This window comes from Callorhinus ursinus, unplaced genomic scaffold, assembly GCF_003265705.2.
Source record: "Callorhinus ursinus isolate GAN/ISIS: 27379988/994484 unplaced genomic scaffold, GSC_fseal_2.0 scaffold12, whole genome shotgun sequence".
Classification (NCBI taxonomy): Eukaryota; Metazoa; Chordata; class Mammalia; order Carnivora; family Otariidae; genus Callorhinus; species Callorhinus ursinus.
The window spans coordinates 50,544,002-50,569,376 of NW_027397074.1; the positions used below are offsets into that span (position 1 = coordinate 50,544,002).

The window sequence follows — 25,375 nt, forward strand, 5'->3', positions numbered from 1 at the left end:
TCACAAATGATCAATGATTGCTTTTTCTTCCCTTCCAAATTCTTTTATTTCCCTGAAGTTAATAGGAGCCTTTTGTTTCTTTGCTTATTTTTTTTAAGTATTTATCATCAATTTACTCTCAAATCTTTTACGGTTGTTTGATCCCCTTTCAATATGCTCTATTAGAGAGTTTATTAATTTTGTCTTGTGGAAATGTCTCCTGAAATCTCTTGACCTGATTACTCTGGACTTGCTGCCCTCTCACACTCATGCTCAGTAGATATCCTGGGAGCCCCTATCTTCATCAGATTCCCTCTACCTCTTCCTGACTTAGCAGATCTGTTTTCTAGAAGACCACATTTTAATTTTTTCTGATGGAGAATGTTTTTAAGTAACTTTTGTAGGATGTGGGGGATGTAACTTATTTTTTTTTTAACATTTGTATATCTAAAAATGTTTCTATTGTTTGATTTGGTGAGGTATAAGGTAGGCCCAGAAACACAGCTTGCATCATAAGATAAACATAAATATGGTTAATAAGACTTGTTGGGGAAAAACTTCAAGTAGAGAAGTAATAGTGTTCACTTGGTCTCTGAACTTTCATTACCTTATAGAAAGGTGTTTTAGACAGGGCATAGCTAGACTAGACACATCTAGGACTCCCTGCATATTCTTAGGGAAAGAATGGTCTGGTGTTTATAAGTCACTATGTAACAATAACAGATTTATGGTATAGGCAATTATTTTGTTAAATAGGAGGAGTCCTGAACATGATGAATTAGCTTCTTGCTAAGCAATCAATAGGAAGACGGAAATAAGCCTCCAGGACCATCAGGGTTTGTCTCTCATCAGCTGGTGTGGTAGATTAGAGATGACCTCATTATCTTTGACACTCCTACCCTTAAATTTTGGCTGTTATGTGACTTTTTGACCAATAGGGTATAGTAGAAGCGATTCTGTGCCAGTTATGGCCTGGTTTTTAAGATACTTGGCAACTTTGGTCTATTGAAGCCCTGATCCATTATGTAAGAAGCCTGACTATCCAGTTGGAGATACCATGTAAAAAGACCCTACAATGGAAGTAGCCATAATGTCCTTCAATAGGTGAATGGGTAAACAAAACTGTGGTATATTCATACAATGGACTATTATTCAGCAGTAAAAAGAAGAGAGCTATCAAATCATGAAAAGACATAGAGAGAAACCTTGAATGCATATCGCTGAGTGAAAAAAGCCAATATGAAAAGGCTATATTCTGTATGATTCCAACTACATGACACTCTGGAAAAGGCAAAACCATGGAATAATAAGTGGAGCACAGGCTTTTTTTGGCGGGGGGGTCAATGAAACTCATCTATATGAAAGGGTAATGGTGGATACATGCCATTATGCATTTGTCAAAACCCATGGAAGGTTCTACATAAAGAATAAACCCTTAGGTAAACTATGGACTTTAGTTAAGAATAATATGTAAATATTGGCTCTTCATTTAAAACAAATGTACCACACTAATGCAAGATGTCAGTAATAGGGGAAATTGAAGAGATGAGAGAGTATATAGGAATGCTGTATTTTCTGCTCAGTTTTTCTGTAAACCTAAAATTGCTAAAAAATTAAAGTCTATTAAAAAAAAAAAAAAGGCCCTCTCTGGAAAGAAAGAGGGACCCAGCTAAACTGAGTCTTCTAACTGCCTTTTCCTAGGCACCAGTTATATGAGTGAAGCCATGTGGTCCCTCTAATCCAGCCACTAGGTGAATACCATGGTCAATGTCACATGGAGAGGAAGAATTGGCCAGCCAAACTTTTCCTGAATTCCTGATATGCTAAACTGTGAGATATAAAGAAAATGGTTGTTGTTTTAAGCCACTAAAGTTTGGAGTACTTTGTTACACAACAATAGATAACCAGAACAGATGGTTATAGAATTCTAGGTTAAAATCATTTTCCCTCAGAAGTTTGAAGGAATCAGTTCATTGGCTCCTAGCCTCCTAGTGCTGTTGTCTGAAGCTATTCTGTGCCTCGATCCTTTGAAAGCCCATGGTGGCATCTGTTCCAAGAGTTCTGAAATGGGATGACAGGCTTGGTGTGGCTCTATTTTCATTCACAGTGTTAGTCATTGATGGACCTTTTCAACCTGGAAATTCATGTCTGTCAGTTCTCAGAGATGTTCTTGAATTATTTCATTGATGATTTCTTCCTTTTTTTTTTTTCTTAGAACCCCTATTATTTGTATATTGGGTCAGTTGGGCTCTGGTCTTTTGATCTTCCTAGTTTTTCTGCCCTATTTTCCATATCTTTGTCTTTTGCTCTATTTTCTGGAGGATATCCTCAAATTTATCTTTCAATCCCTTTATGAAAGTTATCTGATGCATAATTTCCAAGTGACCCTTTTTGTTCTTTGAATATATTTTTAGTTTTAGCATAACCTAATTACATGAATGAAACCTCTTATCTTTTTGACGATATTAATTCTAGTTATTTTTTATAAATAGGGTATCAATTAGAGTCTAAGAAAAACATTTTCTTCCTTAGAAAACAGAACAATAGTTTGTTTTCTTGAAGTTCCTTTTTCTCTTTTTGTGTTGTCTTTCACATTCAAGATTTCCCTCAGATGTCTGATGATACTGGAATGTTTGTTGGCTTGTATTTTAAAGTGGAAATGGGTTGAAAACTTAAAAGCTGATTGGAAAATGGACCCCTGGGTGTAGCTTGTTGACTATGGTCCTCACCTTAGCCTGGGCTGGTGGGGACTTTCTCAGGGAAACCCTGCTGTCTGTGTCTGGAGCTTTCCTCCCTGGGATGTGAAGATTCCCCTGGGAAGGCTCTTCTGGTCTTCAGCACTCTGGAGCTGGTTGTCTGCATTCAGCATGCATGTGTTTTAGTGGGTACTCCTCTCCTCACTTATGTTTAGTGTCCCTCAGTCCAGAAGCCTTTGATTTTAGCATCTCCAGAGAATAATAAACCTCTAGTCTTAATACCAGAGTAAGGGGAGGCAGCTGCCCAGCTGTGTAAAGTTGGGAAACAGTCTAAGGATCTAACTGCTTTTTCAGCAATCTGTCAACTGACACTAGTTTTTACCCTCACCTCCATTTCTAGAGCTACCATATGTAGTCGATCCCCAAGTCTTTCGGGGGATACAGTGTAAACTGGGTTGCTTCTTGACATTCCCTCCTACTGGCTCAGGATGCAGCTTTCTGAGTCAACTAGGTTGGTTATCTCCTGTCCTGCTTTCTGGCTTCCGACATTTTGTGGCTGGTGGCTCTTCCTGTTCTCTTTGTCCTTGGAGACCAGTTCATTTACTGTCATTTTAGTGGGGTTTCTCAAGGGAGAGAAGCAAATGCTTTGTTCCATCTGTTATCTTACCCAGAAGCCTGAAACAAATACACTCTGCATCATTTCTGCCCTCTGCCTTGACTATTTTATTATATTTTGAAAAAGCAGATGGGAAATGGACATTAGATCTGAGTTCAAAGCTAAAATAATTTCACGGTCAATAAAGAGGGGCTATTTTCCTTTGGGAAAGTACTTGTTACCAATATTTAGTCATAAATGTATTTTTGATAATTCTAAAAATGGAATTTATGTACCAAAATACTGTTTTGCTCATGACCTGATCATGAAGAGCGAATAGTGTAGATATTTATATTATAGATAGTTAGTTGCAGATTTCTGTACAAGAATACAAAATCTTTGCCAGCCGGTGAATAGTTGCATTAATATTTCTGACCAGAAATAGTATGTGGAATTTTGAGATTAAGGTTTTGTACTAGGCACTAGAAAACATTTCACATAATCAAAGATAATGTTTTCTTTCATCCCACCTCGAATACATAATCTGTCTTATAAATTCTAGGGATTGAATTTCTCATGGAGTGCTCAAGAATCCAGAGAAGACAGAAAAATCAATATAATATTTTGAGAAGCCCATAGTACAATATTTTTGAGATGCTAAGAAATTGAGAAGAATGCCTGATGGAAAGTCATCTGCATACAAAGTCGGTTAGGTTTGAATTCATGGGAGAAAGCACGGAGACTGCGCCTAGTGAGGCTAACCGTGATGACCTCTCTGGTTTCGAATCCCCACTCCTCTCGCTCCCTAACCCCACTTGGACACAGGCTTCTCAGTGTGACCTTTTGTTTCTCCCTTTTCCCTCTGTTGTACATTCAAGCCAAGTCCAATGGGCTGGTAGAAGACGTAGTAGTTTAGTTTGAGGGATGCAAAGGAGGAGTACTTGAAGTACTTGAAGGTTTTCTTCTTTCCACTCTCCCCAGTGCCTAAGATGCTGGTGTCCTCAACCTACAGGGCTGGCTTCGAAGCATGCCACGTTAAAGTCCCACTTTGACCAGCTCTGTCTACTGCAGGGCATTTCATGTGAGGACACACTGTCAGCTTTTGATTCCTAACACCAAAATTCAAAATAGGGAAATCTCCTACAGAACGTGTACTGATTGCTTTCCCCGCTGTGGGTTCAGGTAGCAGACAAAAAACACTTTCTCTGAGCACCTTCTAATGACCCACCACCCCCATGCCATTTTATGATGAAGAAATGGAAAACAAACAAACAAACAAACAAAAAGAATAAAACCAAGAATGAGCTTCAAGTATGATACAAATTAAAGGGGTCGATTTAGAACTGAAAAAAAAAATCAGCCCCTCCTATGTTGACTCAAAGCAGAACCTTCTCAGAGAGAGGCTTCAGAACAGTTTCCCAATAGACTTAGCACGTCAGAGGTTTTGGGGGTAGACCGAGTATGATATCATGCAAGCAAGAGTGGTGTATCAGGGCCTGGTGAAGTTTCTGAACTGATTTCTGATTCTCTGCAGAGCACTGCTAGTTTGGGTATACATTCTGACACCCTAATTAAGTTGCATCATAGGGAATGAGACACACAAAAAAAGACCAGGGCATGGAAGACTAGCAGCAGGGTCAGGGAGAGAAAAATGGTAACATCTGATGTGAAGGGTTAGGGCAGGAGAGTGAATTAGGATAAAAATTGAATAATTTAGAGACTGGAACGGCTTTATCCAGGGACTGCTACTGCTAGGAATATTTAAGAAAAGTGTGGGGAGTTTTCTTTCTGATGTAGGTGGAAGTCAGACCAGCATGGGGCCATGGAGATGGATTAAAGAACTTTTAGAATTCCTTCTAGTCCTTTGATACCAGATCCCTGTGCAACCTCTAATTCACCACATCACAGAACAACGAAGATTTCAGCCTCAGAGAGAACTAAACATGCAGAATTCGACTCACTGTGTATTCAGAGAGACTGGCAATGGGCTAATTATGCAGGGGTGTGTGTAGGGGTGAGGATGGCTCTAGAGGAGGTCCTAGGAGTTCAGACATGAAAAGATTAGTCAGACAGCATGATAGATTTTAAATTTGGAGCAGCAAATAATACAGGGAAATAGACTTCATGGGCCTTGTGTTCAATAATTCATGAGCTACTGTACTCAGATAAGGCTTCTTACCTGTTAAGTTAACCTCCCACTAAGATTCCTCCCTCTGTCCTTCTCAGAGCTTGGGGCAGTAATAACTGTTTCCCTCCTGCCTTTTTTTTTTTTTTTTGACCTCAGATTTGATTCTAGGCCACTGCATCAGCATAAACATTAAACTATGATAAAACTGAGAGATATAAGGTGTGGACACTTACAAAGGTAAAAAGATCGCTTGTGATGCACAAAATATTGTTTTAATAATCTAAACAGCATTTCTCAAAGGATGCTGTGAAACACCAGGTTCTTGAGATGTATCTTTCTCATAAAATATACACACATACACACAGAAAAGAAGAGAGAGAGAGGGAGGGAGAGAGAGAGAAAGGGAGAGAGAGATTCTACATAGTTCTGTGGTCAAATAAGTAAATGAATTTAGGAACTGTTCCATATTAAACCTTGGAGATATAACAAGGTGTTTTTTTTTTTTTGCCTTATTAAAGGCTCTTATTAATCTTATACTGAATAAAAGTGTTTCTCCTTATTCAAACCGGCATTTCCAAAACTTAGTTGACCTAGGAATCTTTTGAAAAATGTGTGTGACAGCTTGTGGAACTAGTCTTTCACAGAACAGTGTTTGGAGAATATTGATGAATTATTTCTATCTGTATGTGAGCATGGAGACGGCCTAAAATCTCAGGTTCAGTTGGTTATAGGAATCCTGTTAGAGAAATTTGGAGGTTTTTCCTTTGCTTTGATCAATCTAGACTGCACAATTTTATCATTCTGGACAAAATTTTACATCGAGGCTTGACTCATCTATAACTGACCAAATTCACTTGTAGCAGATCTCTCATTTGTTTTATTCCTTCTACCTGGCTACTGAATTGATATTTTACTTGAAATTCACTACCTCCAACTTGTTGATCATGTGGTTATTTTTACATTTTAATGAATTGTGCTAATCTCTTGTAGAATATTTATTACAGAACACGCTTAGTAGTCCAATGGCTTAAGTTACGATTTATTTTTACATGCATCACATCATGCAGCTGGTGATTCGATTCATGCTGTTTATATTCCTCCTCCCTTATCCCTAGCATTTTTTCCGAAATGTTAATTCCTGCAAATCTGATTTGATTTAGGCAATCTGAGAAAATGCAAGGGAAGGAGGCTTGTAGATTGGAAAGCAATCTACAAATGTAAGATGATAATCATTATGAACTTATTCAGTAATTCTTCTACTGAGTACCTTCTATATGGTGCCACATAATGTGTCAGGGGCTAGGGCTATGGAACAAAGTCAAGCCAATTCCTGTACTCAAGATGCTCAGAGTCTGGTATGGGGCTGGGTGGAGAGGAAAAACAATAAAGAAACAGTTATGACAAGTGAGGTGACATTGGTACTGAAGAAGCATAATAGGAGTACAGGAGAGAATCATCCAGTTAGACGGGGAGTTGGCATGAGGAGGCTGTCTAAAGGAACTGACTCCTAAATGGTAAGTGTAAAAGCATGAACATAGGGTAACTAGATAAGACAAAGGCGAATTTGTAAATGCTCCTGAAAAGATGCTCAAACTCATTAGTGACCAGGAGACTACATATTAGAACAACAATAAAACACTGTTAGATTGGAAAAAATGAAGAAAGTGGGCAATATTCAGTATTGGCAAGGATGTGGGGAAACAAGTGTTCTCATATACTATTTGTGGGGATGTAAATTGGGATAGCCTTTTTGGAGGGATGATGAAAAATTAAGAATGTATACATTTGGAGTTAGCCATTTCTTCCTAAAGATATCCTCACGGGGTTTCATAAAGAGAACTGGAGAATGTTCATTATGGCATTATTGGGTGTAATGAGGATTTGGAATTGACTGTCCATCTGTAGGAGAACAAAATGACCATACTATGAAATACCATGCAGAATTGCACAAGAATAGAAAGTGCTTCAATAACTATTGTTAAAGCAAAGCATTAATTTTCCATATGTCATGCACAGTATAATGTTACTTACGGGGGAAATCCCAATGAAACATTTATTTCTTTATATACAGATTTACACATGTAATCACACGGAAGGGATCTGAACAAAATCACACTAAATTGATAACAGGGCTTTCTCTTGGGAAAGGGGGTGAAATTGGGGGAAAGCTTTGACTTTTTACTTTACATACCTCAGTATTTTTTGTAAGATGAAAATGTACTCATGATTTGAGTAGTTAAATTAAAAAGTGAAAATTTAGAAATGAGTAGAGTCAGGGGAGAAGTTGTTGCAGGTGGAGAGATTTGCCAGTGTATGCAGGAAGAGTCCTTGGCTAGGAGCCATAGCATCCACAGATGGTCCTTCCTGCCCAAGGGGCAGGGCCTCCCTGCCCGGCACTGCAGCCCTTCTTGCCTCCTCCAGGACCTGGTTCCTTCCCTCATCCACCTTTCTCTCTTTGTTGGATCTTCCTCTCACTAAAATTATGCTGTAGGAGTTCTCATCTAAAAAAGATGTCTCCCTGATCTTTTGTTCCCCACCAGCTATCACCCCCTTTCTCTGTTCCCTTTAATAGTGAAACGTGTTAAATGAGTTGTTGATGCTCACTTCCTTCATCACCTCCTGGAAAGTACTCTCGGCAGTCAGGTTCCCATCTCTGTCCAAGGAGACACTTCTGGCCAGTCGCCCCTGCTCACCACCCTGCATACCCAGTGCTCTTTCTCCATCCCCATCCTCTTCTGCCTCTGGCAGCATTTGGCTGAAAGGCACTTGTCCTTTGGAAACACTTTCTTGGTCTGTAGGATACTGAACCCTTCTAGTTTTCTCTCCACTTCGAGAACTATTCCTTTATCTTCTCTTCCCAAACCTCTGCATGTTGGCATCCCCCAGCCTCCATCCACGGTCACATTTCTCTTTCATACTCATTCCCTGGCAGAGAAGTTCTCAATTTGTTGCTCTCAGAACCACTTTATACTCTTCAAATTACTGAGGAACCCAGAGAGCTTTCTTTATGTGATTATGGCTGTCAGTATTTATGTGTTAGAAATTAAAACTTAAAAATTTGAAAGCATATTTAATTGTTAACTCATTTAAAATAATAAACCCATTACATGTTAACATAAGTAACATTTTTTTTCTGAAAAATATGTATTTTCCAACCCTTCCTCCAATTAGTGAGAAAAATGGCATCATTTTACAATTTTGCAAATCTCCTTAGTGTCTGACTTTAATAGAAGACAGCTCTGTTCTCATCTCTGCTTCTGCATTAAATTTGTTCTGATATGTTGTTTTGATGGAATTATATGAAGAAAATCTCATCTTAAACATACATGTAGCTGAAAAAGGGAGTCACATTTTAATATCTTTTTTAGATAAGTATGGATAGCTTTCTTTGATTCTATACCAAAACTTGAGACGTGGTATTTTCTTAAAGATTGATTAGTTGCAATGTAGAATCTGAAAATAAATCAATGAACTTTTTTTTGCACCACATTACATTAAAATGCATTGGTGTATCTTGTGCTTTGAGTGGATCTTTTACCCATGCATGGTTTTACATATCATATACTGGTCATTTAGAAAATATTGGCTCACTGAGTTATGCGGATATTCTAAATGTTGATACATTTTATGATATAATATTGAAAAATCATACTTGTTGCTTGCACTATATATCTATTAGAAAGGTTTTGAGTATTAGGAAGATGTCAAGTTCATAAGAGAAATTGCAAGTTTTCAAAAATTCAAACTTTTCTCCGAAAGCTCAAATTTTATGATTAACAATCAATACTGTCAGTTGTTTTCCTTGAAGTTCCCTCATTTCAGATACAATATCTGCCACATATCCAATCTGAATACCTATAATTTATTTTCTAGTTCTTTTCAGTAAAACTGGCATTCCATGAAAAACCGATTGGAGTGGACTATAGCTCTCAACTCCTTTATACAAGTGTTTTCCTTAAGACAATCATGTTTTGTTAAGCAGCAAAGGTGCTTTATGTATATCTCCCATTTCATCAGATGAAAGTATTAAAAAATCATGTATATACTTTAATAAAATTAATAATATTTCTGATTCATGGATGAACTTTTCAGGGGAAGATGTCCCCCTCTTTTTTAAAACCAGGACCGTGTAGAGGTGAAGACCACAGTTACTACTAATGTAGTTTGGTGCCACCGCTTTGATTCATGCTCAGATGTCAGCACCTTCACCGCTGCTCTTGCGCATCAGTATAAATGGCTGCACAGCACGAAAGACAAATGCTGTTTTAATTCTGTTGTGAAAATGGTTTTTACCTTGTAGATCCCCTGAAAAGGTCTGAGAGACCCACCTTCCAGCAGTCCACGGACCACACTTGGAAAAGCACTGATGTAGACTATACTCCACTACAATCAGCCTCAGCTAACTTCAAATGACCAACTCTCAGGCTAATTATTTGTTTTGCCAAGTATAATTATAAGACGGCTAATCATTGGCACTTACATCACATGTAATTTTTCAATAATGGATTTAATAAGGTTATTAAGCCCATTAGTGTTTAGTACTTACATGTCTTTTTTAAAACATGAAATTAGGTTAGCAAATCTTAGCTGCAAATCCCTTCTCTCCAATTTTCTGTTTTTAACACCCCAAGTGACTTGGTTTGGAATTATACGCTGCTTTTCAAAATTGTTCTCTCATATAATGTCTATTGGGTTGGAGAGAACAGATAACCTTTAACACTCAGATTCTAGGACACCTCTCATCAAAGATGTGTGTTTAAATGTCCTTGAATAGCATTACTGTGCCACTTTGCACAGTAGCTATGTCTATTCTTTCTAAGCATGTGCTATGTTTCTGGCCCCAAATAGCAAGTCTAAGCCAGAGGCAGAGGGAGCCACATTTACTCTAGAAAATTCCATGTAGTTTGCATCCACTTATGTTGGCCCCCTGATCTCACTCTTACCTTCCAGCCTGATATAACTTTGGTAATTACTCTTGGCTCTTTTGGCTTTCATGATTTTTTTACGGCTAACTTCATCTTCTTTTTTTAAAGCTCTGATTGCTACCCTGTTTTTCCTCTCAGTCGCCTCTGCCCTCCAGCGTTGAGGGACTTCTCTACCATTTAGCCCCAGCCTGCAGAACTCTACTGACTGGACCATCCCTGGCCCCACTTTCAGAAGGGGATTGGACAACCATAAATGCTCAGGTTATATGCAGTTGGGTTCAAGTGGTTATTTTTGTTAAGGGTTTGGTTTCCCTTTCTTTTTTTTTTTTTAAAGATTTTATTTTATTTTATTATTTATTTGAGAGAGAGAGAATGAGAGATAGAGAGCACGAGAGGGAAGAGGGTCAGAGGGAGAAGCAGACTCCCCGCAGAGCAGGGAGCCCGATGCGGGACTCGATCCCGGGACTCCAGGATCATGACCTGAGCCGAAGGCAGTTGCTTAACCAACTGAGCCACCCAGGCGCCCTGGTTTCCCTTTCTGAGGTTTTGTTTCTGAGGTTTATTTTGTTAAGGGTTTGTTTCCCTTTCTGAGGTTTGCTTGGAGGAAACAGTACCCATAAAGGACAATCATGGAGTGCCACTTTAATGAATAGATGGTCCAGCACCCAGTATCACACAGTGCGGGGCTTACTATGCAAGGGTTCAGACTTTATGGCACAGCTATGCTGGCCCTAGAGAAACATCGTTCCTAAATGTCTCAGGCTCTGACCCATTAAATTAGCCAGGTCTTTCTTGTCTGAAGGCACAGCTAGTTAAGGGGTGGAGAAAAACATATTCGGTGGGGAGATGCAGGAGCATATTTTCCTACCAGCTTCCTCCAGTGCTTCTAAACCAAGCAGCATCACGAGGTAGGTTGTGGACTTTAATAGCACATTGCCCTGTAGCCACTAAACTTGAACACTGGGGAGAACTTCAGAGATGGCTAGGTACAACTCAACTTCAACATATAAATGAGGTCCAGGGATGCTCTCTATTCCACTGAGGGCCATACAGAACCAGAACCTTGTACCTGTAAATACAGTCTTCCTCCTACTTCATCACACTGACTCACAGGGCTCTGGAATTTTAAGTATTGCTTGTAAATGAGAAGTCCTTCCTTCCTGAGTTTTGGTATTGTTTCCCATATTTCCACATGTGTTACGGGGCCTTGGGTTCTTTACCTTAAATCGGATTTTTCTCTTACATTGATTGCTTTTGAAGGTGATCTGAACATGAAGTACTCTTTTTAATCTTTAGAAAAATACCTTTTTTCTTCTCACTCACAGTTATAGTTCTCCTTCCCAATGTTAGTTACTGTTGGGTTCCCAGCCTCCAAACTACCAGCCTCACAAGGTGGGTTTTTTTTGTTTTTAGTTTTTGCCTTTGAATCACTTAATTGCTTTCTAAATCATACTGGGAAGACAAAAAAAAACCAAAAAACAAAACAAAACACACACACAAAACAACAACAACAACAACAAAAACCCACATGGTTTTAAAGGATATTGCTTTTTGAATTTTCCGGACCCTGAGAGTCAAGAGAACAGATTTTTGTTAATGTAGACTGAACTGAAGGATATAAAGATTTGTAGGGTTTTTTTGTTTTTGTTTTTTTTTTGAGAGAGAACATGTACTAGCAGTGGGGGAGGGGCAGAGGGAGAGGGAGAGAGAGAATCTTAAGCAGGCTCCACGCTCAGCAGGGAGCCAATGCAGGGCTCAATATCATGACCCTGAGATCATGACCTGAGCTGAAACCAAGAGTCAGATGCTTAACCAACTGAGCCACCCAGGGACCCCAGAATGTAAAGATTTATAAAAGTAAGGGGTTGTGTTTGTCTTTTAACGCATGCATATAATTTCAATTAGTTACATTTATCTTATAAAAAAGATACTAAATTTTGAGGGGTGAAGGGTATATTGGAAAAAGAAAAGGAAAGCAACCATTTTCTCTCCCAAACTGCATTCTTTTGCTTTCAAAGGTACATTTTCCAAAGAACATTGTTAATACACAAAGCATGAGGCCGATCACAGATAATAGGAAGCACTTTCCAGAGATCCAGGTGAACAGAGAAATCAATACACTCTATCCTGTGCTGATAAGCACTTGGGCTCAAAAGGACATTTGCTCAAAATGCCTGTGGAAGCTGCCTACATGGCTCACAAATGCTGCTTCTGGGTCAATAGTTTTTTCACTTGCCCAATTCAACCAGAAGAGGATCTTCATCATACTCTAATCTTTAACATTTTTTACACACTTTACAAATCTTCATTCTTTTAAGAAGGAGATTGGCCCAGCATAGATTACCTGCAGGTATAATTTGCATGAGATTATAGAGATAGTTTAACAGGACCTCCTGCTGGGGGCAGGGGCGGGGGTGGGGGGTGGCGGGGGACACACATCCTGAATGGTGACACACAACGGGTATCATGCTGCTGTGTCTGCCTAATGGGGGAATCCGCGGCAACTCAAGATTCTAGACAGAGAATTTCCTTTTCTATCAAAAGGAACTGAATATATTTTTTCCCATTCCAGCTGGGTGGCAGAGAACACAGGCATAGCATACAGAAACAGGTGGCAAAAAGAGACAACTAGATAACCTGGGGTCACAAACACAGAGAGAGAAAAGCTCCAGCAGGGTAGGTGACGCTACAGCATACCAGTGGGGGTGCGCACCTCCTTAGAAACAACAGATAAGGACCGTACTCAGAGTTAACACGGAGGGGGCTGCCCAAGCAGACTGAGTTTTTATAAATGGCAACACAGAGTCTCACACAAGAAGGTGCAAAGTCAGCACAGACTAGCTCAGGATGGGGGTGATGTTCACATAAAACACACCTAGACAGTCACTTCCTTTGTGAGATGGTGTCAGAACGTCTCTGCACAACCTTATAAGGATTATAACCCCTGAGTGTCTGAAAACTGGCAACTTTCCTTTCTCTTTCTCCCCACTGCCTTTCTCCTAAGAAAGATCTGGCTGGCTGCCTGCTGGACTCTGATGGGATGGCGGTGGACATGGCTATGGGACTGGAGGGCCAGTGGGCTTTCACATTGAGAAGGGAGCAAACTCCTGGAGTGAGGACAGAGGAGACGAGGAAGGGAAGAAGGACACTGGCTCCCCTTGCCACCCCCCCTCCTACCCCACCAAAAAAAACCCCCAAAAAACAAAAAACCACAACAACCCTAAAACAACGGAACAGTGTGCTTGGGAGCAGGAGCTATTTTGGAGTAGAGTTTTGGGGAAAATTAGATGCAGGAAATGTGGGGCACCTGTTGGTGAATGTGAGCTATAAGTGGAAAGAAACGCGGAAACGAGTTTTCACTTCAGCTGGGCCTGCTGAGTGGCGTCTTTCATTCTTTGCATGACTCCAGGGAAGATTTAAGCTACTTCGCAATTAATTTTAAACATTAGACTGGTATTTCCTCAATGGCAACTTTGTGAGGCTTTAGATCAAAAAGTGGCTGAATTTTACAGGGTTCAACTTAAAGTTAAGCTTCCATTGAAAGTATAATAAACTATGTCCACTTCTCACTCATAATGAATTCCTCTTGTTATTGTCCTAAAAGCCTTAATTTAGAGAAACTTCCAGCTATTTTTTACATGGCTGGATTGTGGAGGCCACTTAAATATTATTTCCTCCATTCCAATGTTGGCAGTGGGGATATCAACAAGAGTCTTTTTTCCAGGAAGCCACTCTAGACTGGCCATCTTTGGATGTGTTCCAGGTGACAAAGACAATAGCAGGTGCAGCTGGGGAGAGAGAGACTGAGGCTGGCATATAGGCGGCCCCAGACCGCTGGGAGCATGGGCACCCTAGCAAGGGGCCCCCGATCGACCTTTGAGGTGATACACAGCACATCTCCCCATGGTGGGCTCCTCTAGTTTTTAGTCATTTCTCCAGCCCATAGCCATGCTCTCAAAGTGACAAAGACTCCAGAGGGCCACGTTCCCATAGGTGGAATGAAAACAGCACATAAAGGTTGGGAGCTGGGGTTTAGGAGGACCCTTGCTCACCAAATCACTCTCTGGGACAACGTGACACCAGGTTCCATGATGACAGATCGTACCACTTCTTATTAACATGGGACTCTGGTCAAGTTTCTTAACCTGTCTACTTAACCCTTAGATTCCTTAACTGTGAAATGCAGAAGTTAATGCCACCACCCTCACAAAGAGATGAAATGAGAAAAATCTCTACTTAACACTCAGGACCATGATTGGTATGTAGCAAATACCGCACGAAGGTTACTTCTTACTCTCCCTATCACTGATCCTCTTAGTATTATTATACTAACCTAATTTTTCACACGATTAAACTTGAAAACCTATACCTAAACTTGAAAGTACATCTCCTCTGCTTTCCCCACATTCACAGGTGATTCCTACATAATTATGAGTACCCTTTCCTTAAGGTTGGTTACCTTTCCTAGTTTCCTCTCTACCTTTTTCATTACCCTAATCTTGTAAATCCTTTAGGGTTTGGCCCTTGCCTAACACCCCCAAAAGAAGTGGCTGTTGATTAATTCTATGAATTATTTCTTCAGTGAATCTGTAGCTCTGTGTTGAGACTTGTCTTTTGGCACATCTCTCTTCTATTATCATTATTTGTACATTGTCTTATCTGCCCTACTCGACTGTAATTGGCTGTAGAGACAGGTCAAGCCCTATTTACCTTTGAAACATCTATAGCATCTGTACCTGATGAAGTAGTAATTATTTAATAGGTATTTTTAGATGAATGAGTGAAGATAATAAGATAATAATCAAATAAATTGTTCATGATACACAATGTCCCCTATTAAATTAAAAAAATGGGGTGCTAACCTATGAATGCTTGTTCCCACGCTCTGAGTCAACACCCAATCACACACAGCAAACTGGGTTTGTGTGTCACTCAGATTTGTCATATATTGTCTCTACCTTCAAATCCAGGGCATTAAAGCCAGGGTGATTCCAGGACCTTGCAACTTGCCTGTTAATTTTAGCCATTACCTTTATAAATATTAATTTCTGAGAGTAAATAATCAATAAGCATCCTTATCCCTTGAATGAGAAAAATTCGGTGATGGGTTTATGCATTTTCCGTTAGAGGTCAACTCTAGAGCCAAATACTCCCTCCTTGCTAGCACTGATAAAATACAATTTGCATTACATCCCACTGCATAGTGGACTCTATGTCAGTGATGGATTTCTTGTATGTTACTCATGTTTGACAAGCAATTCCTAATAATTCCCATTTCAACATCTTGGAAGCAAGCCCCATCTCTTGTTCTTTCCTTACATAGATACACTGAAATGTTTAAAGATACTCAAACATACATACCCACTAATGGAGTCCAGAAACCCAGTAGCACCAGAGAGTTGGGGCCAGTCGAGCTCATTGGTAAGAGCTATTGGTAAATTGATGAAGGATTTCTAAAGAAAAAATAAAGTGGTGATTATAAAAACGGTCATCTGTTTTTTACAGGTAGTAAGATTATTCATTGCCTAGGCATTGTTCTCTGTTTTTCTCACTCTCTTTTTCTTAATCTCTCTCTTTAAGGGACTTTGACATATATGAAGCATATGCCTCTCTATCATCAGAAACATCACAAAGATCAGCATCATTCATGAACTGGCTTCCATTCAGCTTCTGTGAAAGATGTGAAATGCATGGCAGCTTATACTCATCCCTCATTTGAAAGGGATGCTTCAGTAGATGGGTAAACTTTCCACTTTTTTAAATGTGCTGGGATTTTCTCCATATTTTAGTTTAGATATTCAGGAAATCAACTGTCTAAAGGGTAATAATAACCAAGCCCCCAGCAAAAATGCCTTCCCTGAGTTCAAAGCTATGCCCTCAGTCAATAAGACAGTGTCTCCTGACCTCCTTAGGAGTCTCAGGCACCTCTGAGAATCTAATTAGGGCTCCTTTACTCCCAAAGATGCACATATACTCTACGTGGCCTATGATTTCAAGGGGTTCACAGACCCCCTGCATCTCTAGCACAGACTCCAGTTCAAGAACTCCTGACACAGAGTGTTGACAAAACCAGGATTCTTTTGAACCTCATTTCTATGGTTTATGCAAAATCACAGCAGAAAAATGTCAGCTATGTCCCCTTATTTTTCCTTCTATAAATACCTTCTGGAATCAACCTCTACTCTGGTCTAATTTCTAGAAAAAGCTTATCTAGACTGATGTGTTCAGAATAGGGTTGCCAAACTTAGCAGATAAAAATAGAGGATGCCCAGTTAAATTTGAGGTTCAATACACAAATTGTGGTGTATACATACAATGGAATACTATTCAGTGTTTAAGAAGAAGGAGATTCTGACCCATGCTACAACGTGGGTGAAACTTACGGGCATTATGCTAAGTGAAGTAAGCCAGTTTCACAAAAAAGATAAATACTATATGATTCCACGTATGTAAGGTATTTAGAGCTGTCAAACTCACAGAAACAGAAAGTAGAAAGGTGGTTGCCAGGGGCTGGGAGTGGATGTGGGGGAAGTGGGTGAGCGCCCCATCCTTATTCTTGTCCCAAGTGTGATTTCCAGCACAAGGGAGGCTGGCAGTGGAAGAGAGGTGACTGGGAAGGATGGCTTCTTGGGATTGACTATGTTAACTAGCAACAACAATGGTGTATTATCACTAATAATTATCATAATTATGTATTAATTATATAATACTAATGTATAAATTATGATTTATCTCCATCAAAGGAGCAGAGACAAGGTCATGGAAAGGAGGCTCCTGATGAATCTTAAAGCACCATGCAGTCCCAGTGACTGGCACTTTGTCACCCCCTTAGCAGGAGGCATCCACCACTTTCTGCTCAAAACTCCGCCATTATTGTGAGTCAGATACTCTCTGTTTTGGTTTCTGCTTCTGCTGCCACCATAAATTAAACGTTTTCTCTGGTTGTTTTTTTGTTTTGTTTTGTTTTATCTTATTTTTTCTCTAGGTCTTTCTGCTTTCAAAGTGTGTTTGGTGTAGGATTTGAGAATATTCAATTCTTCCAGTGAAGACAAGAAAAACAAACAGAATGGATGAAAATCCTAAGACGTGTTAAACGGAGAGAGTGAATAAGCAAGTGGCTTGTGAGAGGTAGACAGAACTCATGCGCTGTGTTAAGTAAGCTAGCAGCCTGTAGGACACGTTGGAAGTTAAAAGAAGGATACAACACTCCCGGATACCACGCTCTGTCCTTTTTCTCAGTCATCCGCATAATAACCACCCCAGATTTGGGGAACTGGCAGGGAACTAGCCTTCTGATTCTGGGCCGTCAGCTCTGCCTTTCCCAGGGAATTAGACAGGAACCCTGCCGGCACAGGGAGGCATGTCTGATGCTCTCTGCAGCCTGGAGCCATAACAGAGGGGGTGCCGGCAGAGTCGGAAAAAGCTTTACTTTAGAAATCCAGGAGCTCTGACTTCTGTGTCTGGCTCTACCAATACAGTGAAACTCCACAATCTGGATATGACACATGGGAAGTGGTTTCCATATCCCATCCAGCACCATTCTCAGTCAGAGGTGGCTGATAAAGTGTTTATCTTCCCAGCTGGGGAAGAACAGATGTGGAGGGAGGGGTAGGACAGGCGAGGAAATGGCCAGCAACCTCGTCTTGGGAAGTGGGGTCTCTCAATTCAGTCTCTGGATCCATCTGAAGAAATGGATCTCAAATAACCTGGGAGACTCTGGGACTTCGTGCTGCTCTCAAAAAAGCCCCAATCAGTCCTGGAATCATCCCCTCCAGGATTTAAGCTGGAGCAGATGGTAGCTGATGCTGAATCACAGCGGGGACCAGGGTGGGTCTGTATCCCGCAGTTGGAGCTCTGGAAGGCCCAGGAAGTTAGGTTGCATAGGTTTCTCCCGGTCACTCGATTAACCCTGAAATACTACAAATCTGTGTTTCCCCGGGTAAGTGCTTTAGACTTCACTTACGGCGTTATGGTGAAGTTTCACTCTCCCTAGCTGTGCAAAAGCAGAGAAGATGGAGCACATTTACCAAAGTGTCAGTTTTGAGATCTCTGATGGCTGTCGAATATTACTCTATCTACTTCAACAGGAATGTTGGGAGGATCTAAGGACAGCAAGGAGAGCAGGTTGACAAGTAGAAGCCCTACACTATGTAAAGGATCATGCTTGGAAGGACCACCTAGAGTCCCTTGCCAAGTGGATTGTCCCAGGTTTAAGAGAACTAAAGTTTATTACCAGATAATAGAGAAGATTTGAGCAGACAAATAGAAGCCTTTACATACTTTTTCTTCCTTAGTAAATTTGGTAGATAAAAATGAGAAGTAATGGCCATTAATAGCAAAGGTTTTATAGACCCTAGCAAAAAGAGAATGTTTAAGTCATATCACATTAAACACTAAAAGCTTTATTCATGCAACATTATACCCAAGATAGTTCAGGCATTTAAGGCAGGGAAGATGCAAATTAAGATTTCCCTCACCAACTCCTGCTTATTCCTCTTGAGCATTTATGTTCTCAGGAAACTCATCTTAAATGTCCCTTAAATGTACATATGTGGAAAGACTTAATATTTACCAAGAAAAATTTCCCCAATTTGTAAAGAGCACCAGAAACTCAATGAGCACTAAGTCAACTACAGCATTGCTTCAGATTTTCTTCTGATTTTATCAATGATATAAAATATTTTTGTCATAATTGGCATGAATATACTATTTTTGTGTAATATTTTAACATTATTCTGTGTGTGTGTGTGTGTGTGTGTGTGTGTGTGTGTTGAGAAAGCCCATTGGTTCTCATTTTTAACGCATATTCAGTAAACATAATGCTTTAGATTTGAGTATATTTTAAGCCCTAACTTCAACTTATATTTGGGCTTCTTATAACCATCTTCAGTGAGAGAAAGAGAGTAATGGTATCAATCACACATTCATCTTGTGCCAATCTTCCAGCGATAAAGGGAATATTCTTGATGCTTTTATTTCACTGTTTCCATTTCAGCCCTCCCTATCCAGCAATGTTATGGACAACTTGCACAGTACATTCCCTTTTCCAACATTGTTAACTGGGTTAGATCTAAGTTGTTTATTTTCAAATAATAGAAAGTCACTTGGAAGAATCTGCAGCTAACTTCCTTTGGAAAAAGACATGAAAAATATTATCCTCAGTTAAATGAGTATTTTAAAATTTATTTCCCAGGAACTAAACTCTCAAAGCAGACAGGTTTTGTTGTTTTACTCAAAGAAGAAAACGGCTCTTAGGTTGGTCTTTTGATAATGGAGCAAGAATCCCAAGGCCTGGGAACCAGAGGACGGCCATCTGTTTAGTTTGGGGACCGGTAGAGTCTGCCAGCGCCGTTGGTCTGCCACTACTTCATCTGTCCTGCAGGTGGCGTAGATGAGGCTGTCCTCCTGCTTTCTGCCTTTCCATCCCCAAGGCTCACTATAGGACTTTCCACCTTCTGCTTGTCTCACAATCTCATCACCCCCACCTCTCCTCCTCCTATTGCCACTACTACCTTAGTGCCTTTCCTTATAGGAATACCAAGTCATGAAACTTTAAGGGCCCTCCTTGACCCTCACATTAACTTTCTTGCTCTGGTCCCATTCCTTTAGGCTTTGGTATGTGATTTAGTCCTGTAAGTGAATGTATATCCGCTCATGATGCTTGCATGTGCTATGTTTCCCAGATAACTTTTGCACTGTAGGCCAGAGTAGTGAAGGGAATGAATAATGAATTCCCCTTATGTGCCAGGCGCTGGGATGGGAAATTTATACACGCTGTTTAACTTCACCAAACATCTGTGTGAGGCAGGGATTCATCTCTATCCTGCCTTTCTCTCTCCCTTCTGCAAACATTTTTTTTTTGTTTTATTTTTTTCCTTTAAATTTTTTATTGTTATGTTAATCACCATACAGTACATCATTAGTTTTGGATGTAGTGTTCCATGATTCATTGTTTGTGCATAACACCCAGTGCTCCACACAGAATGTGCTCTCTTTAATACCCATCACCAGGCTAACCCATCCCCCCACCCCCTCCCCTCTAGAACCCTCAGTTTGTTTTTCAGAGTCCATCGTCTCTCATGGTTCATCTCCCCCTCTGATTTCCCCCCTTCATTCTTCCCCTCCTGCTTTTTTTTCCTTCTTAACATATATTGCATTATTTGTTTCAGAGATACAGATCTGTGATTCAACAGTCTTGTACAATTCACAGCACTCGCCATAGCACATACCCTCCCCGATGTCCATCACCCAACCCCCCCACCCCCCCCAACCCCCCCCCCCCCCACCAACCCCCAGTTTGTTTCCTGAGATTAAGAATTCCTCATATCAGTGAGGTCATATGATACATGTCTTTCTCTGATTGGCTTATTTCACTCAGCATAACACCCTCCAGTTCCATCCACGTCGTTGCAAATGGCAAGATCTCATTCCTTTTGATGGTTGCATAATATTCCATTGTGTATATATACCACACCTTCTTTAGCCATTCATCTGTCGATGGACATCTTGGCTCTTTCCACAGTTTGGCTATTGTGGACATTGCTGTTATAAACATCGGGGTGCACGTACCCCTTCGGGTCCCTACATTTGTATCTTTGGGGTAAATACCCAGTAGTGCAATTGCTGGATTGTACGGTAGCTCTATTTTCAACTTTTTGAGGAACCTCCATACTGTTTTCCAGAGTGGCTGCACCAGCTTGCCTTCCCACCAACAGTGTAGGAGGGTTCCCCTTTCTCCGCATCCCCGCCAACATCTGTGGTTTCCTGACTTGTTAATTTTGGCCATTCTGACTGGTGTGAGGTGGTATCTCATTGAGGTTTTGATTTGGATTTCCGTGATGCCGAGCGATGTTGAGCACTTTTTCATGTGTCTGTTGGCCATTTGGATGTCTTCTTTGGAAAAATGTCTGTTCATGTCTTCTGCCCATTTCTTGATTGGATTATTTGTTCTTTGGGTGTTGAGTTTGAGAAGTTCTTTATAGATTTTGGATACTAGCCCTTTATCTGATATGTCATTTGCAAATATCTTCTCCAGTTCTGTTGGTTGTCTTTTGGTTTTGTGGACTGTTTCTTTTGCTGTGCAAAAGCTTTTTATCTTGATGAAGTCCCAGTAGTTCATTTTTGCCCTTGTTTCTCTTGCCTTTGGTGATGTTTCTAGGAAGAAGTTGCTGCGGCTGAGGTCGAAGAGGTTGCTGCCTGTGTTCCCCTTCAGGATTTTGATGGACTCCTGTCTCACGTCTAGGTCTTTCAACCATTTGGAGTCTATTTTTGTGTGTGGTGTAAGGAAATGGTCCAGTTTCATTCTTCTGCATGTGGCTGTCCAATTTTCCCAACACCATTTGTTGAAGAGACTGTCTTTATTCATTGGACATTCTTTCCTGCTTTGTCAAAGATGAGTTGGCCATAGAGTTGAGGGTCCATTTCTGGGCTCTCTATTCTGTTCCATTGATCTGTGTGTCTGTTTCTGTGCCAGTACCATACTGTCTTGATGATGACAGCTTTGTAATAGAGCTGGAAGTCCGGAATGGTGATGCCGCCAGCTTTGCTTTTCTTTTTCAACATTCCTCTGGCTATTTGGGGTCTTTTCTGGTTCCATACAAATTTTAGGATTCTTTGTTCCATTTCTTTGAAAAAAGTGGATGGTATTTTGATGGGGATTGCATTGAATGTGTAGATTGCTCTAGGTAGCATTGACATCTTCACCATATTTGTTCTTCCAATCCATGAGCACGGAAGGTTTTTCCATTTCTTTGTGTCTTCCTCAATTTCTTTCATGAGTATTTTATAGTTTTTGAGTACAGATCCTTTGCCTCTTTGCTTAGATTTATTCCTAGGTATCTTATGGTTTTGGGTGCCATTGTAAATGGGATCGACTCCTTAATTTCTCTCTCTTCTGTCTTGTTGTTGGTTTATAGGAATGCCACTGATTTCTGTGCATTGATTTTATATCCTGCCACTTGACTGAACTCCTGTATGAGTTCTAGCAGTTTTGGGGTGGAGTCTTTTGGGTTTTCCACATAAAGTATCATATCATCCACAAAAGTGAGAGTTTGACTTCTTTGCCGATTTGGATGCCTTTGATTTCTTTTTGTTGTCTGATTGCTGCGGCTAGGACTTCTAATACTATGTTGAATAGCAGTGGTGATAGTGGACATCCCTGCCGTGTTCCTGACCTTGGGGGGAAAGCTCTCAGTTTTTCCCCATTGAGAATGATATTCGCTGTAGGTTTTTCATAGATGGTTTTTACGATATTGAGGTATGTACCCTCTATCCCTATACTCGGAAGAGGATGCTGTACTTTGTCAAATGCTTTTTCTGCATCTATTGAGAGGATCATATGATTCTTGTTCTTTCTTTTGTTAATGTATTGTATCACGTGGATTGATTTGCGGGTGTTGAACCAACATTGCAGCCCAAGGATAAACCCCACTTGGTCGTGGTGACTAATCCTTTTAATGTACTGTTGGATCCTATTGGCTAGTATTTTGGTGAGAATTTTTGCATCCATGTTCATTAAGGATATTGGTCTGTAATTCTCCTTTTTGATGGGGTCTTTGTCTGGTTTGGGGATCAAGGTAATGGTGGCCTCATAAAACGAGTTTGGAAGTTTTCCTTCCATTTCTATTTTTTGGAACAGTTTCAGGAGAATAGGTATTAATTCTTCTTTAAATATTTGGTAGAATTCCCCTGGGAAGCCATCTGGCCCTGGGCTTTTGTTTGTTGGGAGATTTTGGATGACTGCTTCCATTTCCTTAGTGGTTATAGGTCTGTTCAGGTTTTCTATTTCTTCCTGGTTCAGTTGGTAGTTGATACATCTCTAGGAATGCATCCATTTCTTCCAGGTTATCTAGTTTGCTGGCATATAGCTGCTCATACTATGTTCTTACTATTAGATGTCGGGTGTTGACCTATTTTTATTGATTTTGAGAGGGGTTCTCTGTGCCTCCTGGATTTTGATGCCTCTTTCCTTCCACACATTAGGGAAGTTCTCTGTTATAATTTGCTCCAATATACCTTCTGCCCCTCTCTCTCTTTCTTCTTCTGGGATCCCAATTTTTCCAATGTTGTTTCGTCTTTATGGTATCGCTTATCTCTCGAATTCTGCCCTTGTGATCCAGTAGTTGTTTAATCTCTCTTTTTCTCAGCTTCTTTATTTTCCATCATTTGGTCTTCTATATCGCTGATTCGCTCTTCTGCCTCATTTATCCTAGCAGTTAGTGCCCCCATTTTTGATTGCACCTCATTAATAGCCTTTTTGATTTCGACTTGGTTAGATTTTAGTTCTTTTATTTCTCCAGAAAGGGTTTCTCTAATAACTTCCATGCTTTTTCAAGCCCAGCTAGTATCTTTAAAATCATGATTCTGAACTCTAGGTCCGACATCATACTAATGTTCATATTGAGTAGGTCCCTGGCAGACGGTACTACCTCTTGTTCTTTTTGTTGAGGTGACTTTTCCGTCTTGTCATTTTGTCCAGAGAAGAATAGATGAATGAGAGAACAAAATCCTAACAGGGTAACAACGTCCCCAGAAAATATACTCTACAGAAATCAGAAAAGACCTGAAACCAGGAGAAAAGAAAGGGAAAGAAAGAAAAAAGAAAGAGAGAGAGAAAAAAGAAAAAGATAAAAACAAACAAAAACAGAACAAAACAAAAAAAAGAATATGATCGAATATGATCAGGCTGGTGCATAGATCAGTGCCACACACTAGATTTCGGGTGTATTTTGGTCTGTTAGGAGAAAGTGCCTCCCAAAATTTTAAAGAAAGAAAGACTTTATATATGTACAAAATAAGGGTTGATAGGATGACAGGATGGAATATGAATGTAAAGATGAAAATTATAAAAAATTTTATAAAAGGAATTGATAAGAAGTTGTTTTAAAAAAGAAAGGATTTAAAAAAAAAAGAAAGAAAGAAAGAAAAAGGGGGGGGAGAGAGTGTGATCAGGCAGGAGACTAGAACAAAGCCATACACTAGAGATTTAGGGTATATTTTGATCTGTTAGAAGAAACTGTATCTCAAAATTTAAAGAGAGAACAACTTATATATACCTGCCAAAAATAAGGGTAACTACTATGAAGGGATAGAATATGACTCTAAAAATGAAAAATAAAAATGTTTTTTTAAAAAAGGGATTGATCAGATGTTGGTTGAAAAAGGGAAAAAGAAAAATTAAAAAAAATTTAAAAATAAAAAAATTAACTTTGAAAGACTAAAGAATCATGTTAAAAAAGCCATGAATTCTATGTGCAGTATTCCCCTAGCGCTGGAGTTCTGCCATTCTCATTGACCGGTAAACTTGGTCTTGGCTGGCTGTTCTTGCTGATCTTCTGGGGCAGGGGCCTGTTGCCATGGTTCCCAAATGTCTTTGCAGGAGGCGGAATTGCCCCGCCCTTGCTGGTCCGGGCTAAGTAATCTGCTCGGGTTTGCTCTCGGGAGCTTTTGTTCCCTGCAAGCTTTCAGTACAGCTTTGGAGAACAAGAGTGAAAATGGCAGCCTCCCAATCTCTGCCCCGGAGAAGCCGAGAACTCGAGGCCCCGCTCCTCAGTGCACCCCCAGAGAAAAGCAGTCAATCACTCCCGTCTCCCTGGTCTCCGGCCGCACTCCTGCTCACCCGGCCTGTGACCGAGCGTTTCTATCTCTGGCACCCGACGCCATGTGGCATCTCCAAACCCAGTAGATCCCTGTGGTGCTCTCCCGTGCCGCTCCTCCCGGGGGAGGAAGGGGAGTCTCCCCGGATCTGCCGCTTGTTGGGTCCCTGCTGGAGGAGCAGTGGCCCGACTGTCACGAATCACAGTTTATCGCAACCTCGAGCTGAGAGCCCGCGCCTCGGCTCCGTCTCTGCAGCCGACTTCCCCGCTCTGACACCCGGGAGCTCTGCTGCACTCAGGCACCCTTGGTCTTTCTGTGACCCCGAGGGTCCTGAGACCACACTGTCCCACGAGGGTTCCACCCCCCACTTAGCCACTGGAGCGACGTCCCTCAGCGGAGCCAGCTTCTAAAAGTTCCGATTTTGTGCTCCGCGGCTCTATCACTTGCCAGAAGCGGC

General features: G+C 40.5%; 1 protein-coding gene across 3 annotated transcripts in view; it reads right to left on the reverse strand.

Annotated features, from left to right (window-relative positions):
• The window catches only part of AOAH (acyloxyacyl hydrolase), a 168,364-nt gene that overhangs the window by 51,096 nt on the left and 91,893 nt on the right, over positions 1-25,375 (reverse strand). For all 3 annotated transcript variants that reach the window (XM_025873145.2, XM_025873144.2, XM_073899076.1), the window contains one exon: positions 15,685-15,776. In XM_025873145.2, coding sequence (XP_025728930.1) covers positions 15,685-15,776 — 92 coding nt within the window. The remainder of the gene's footprint in view (positions 1-15,684; positions 15,777-25,375) is intronic.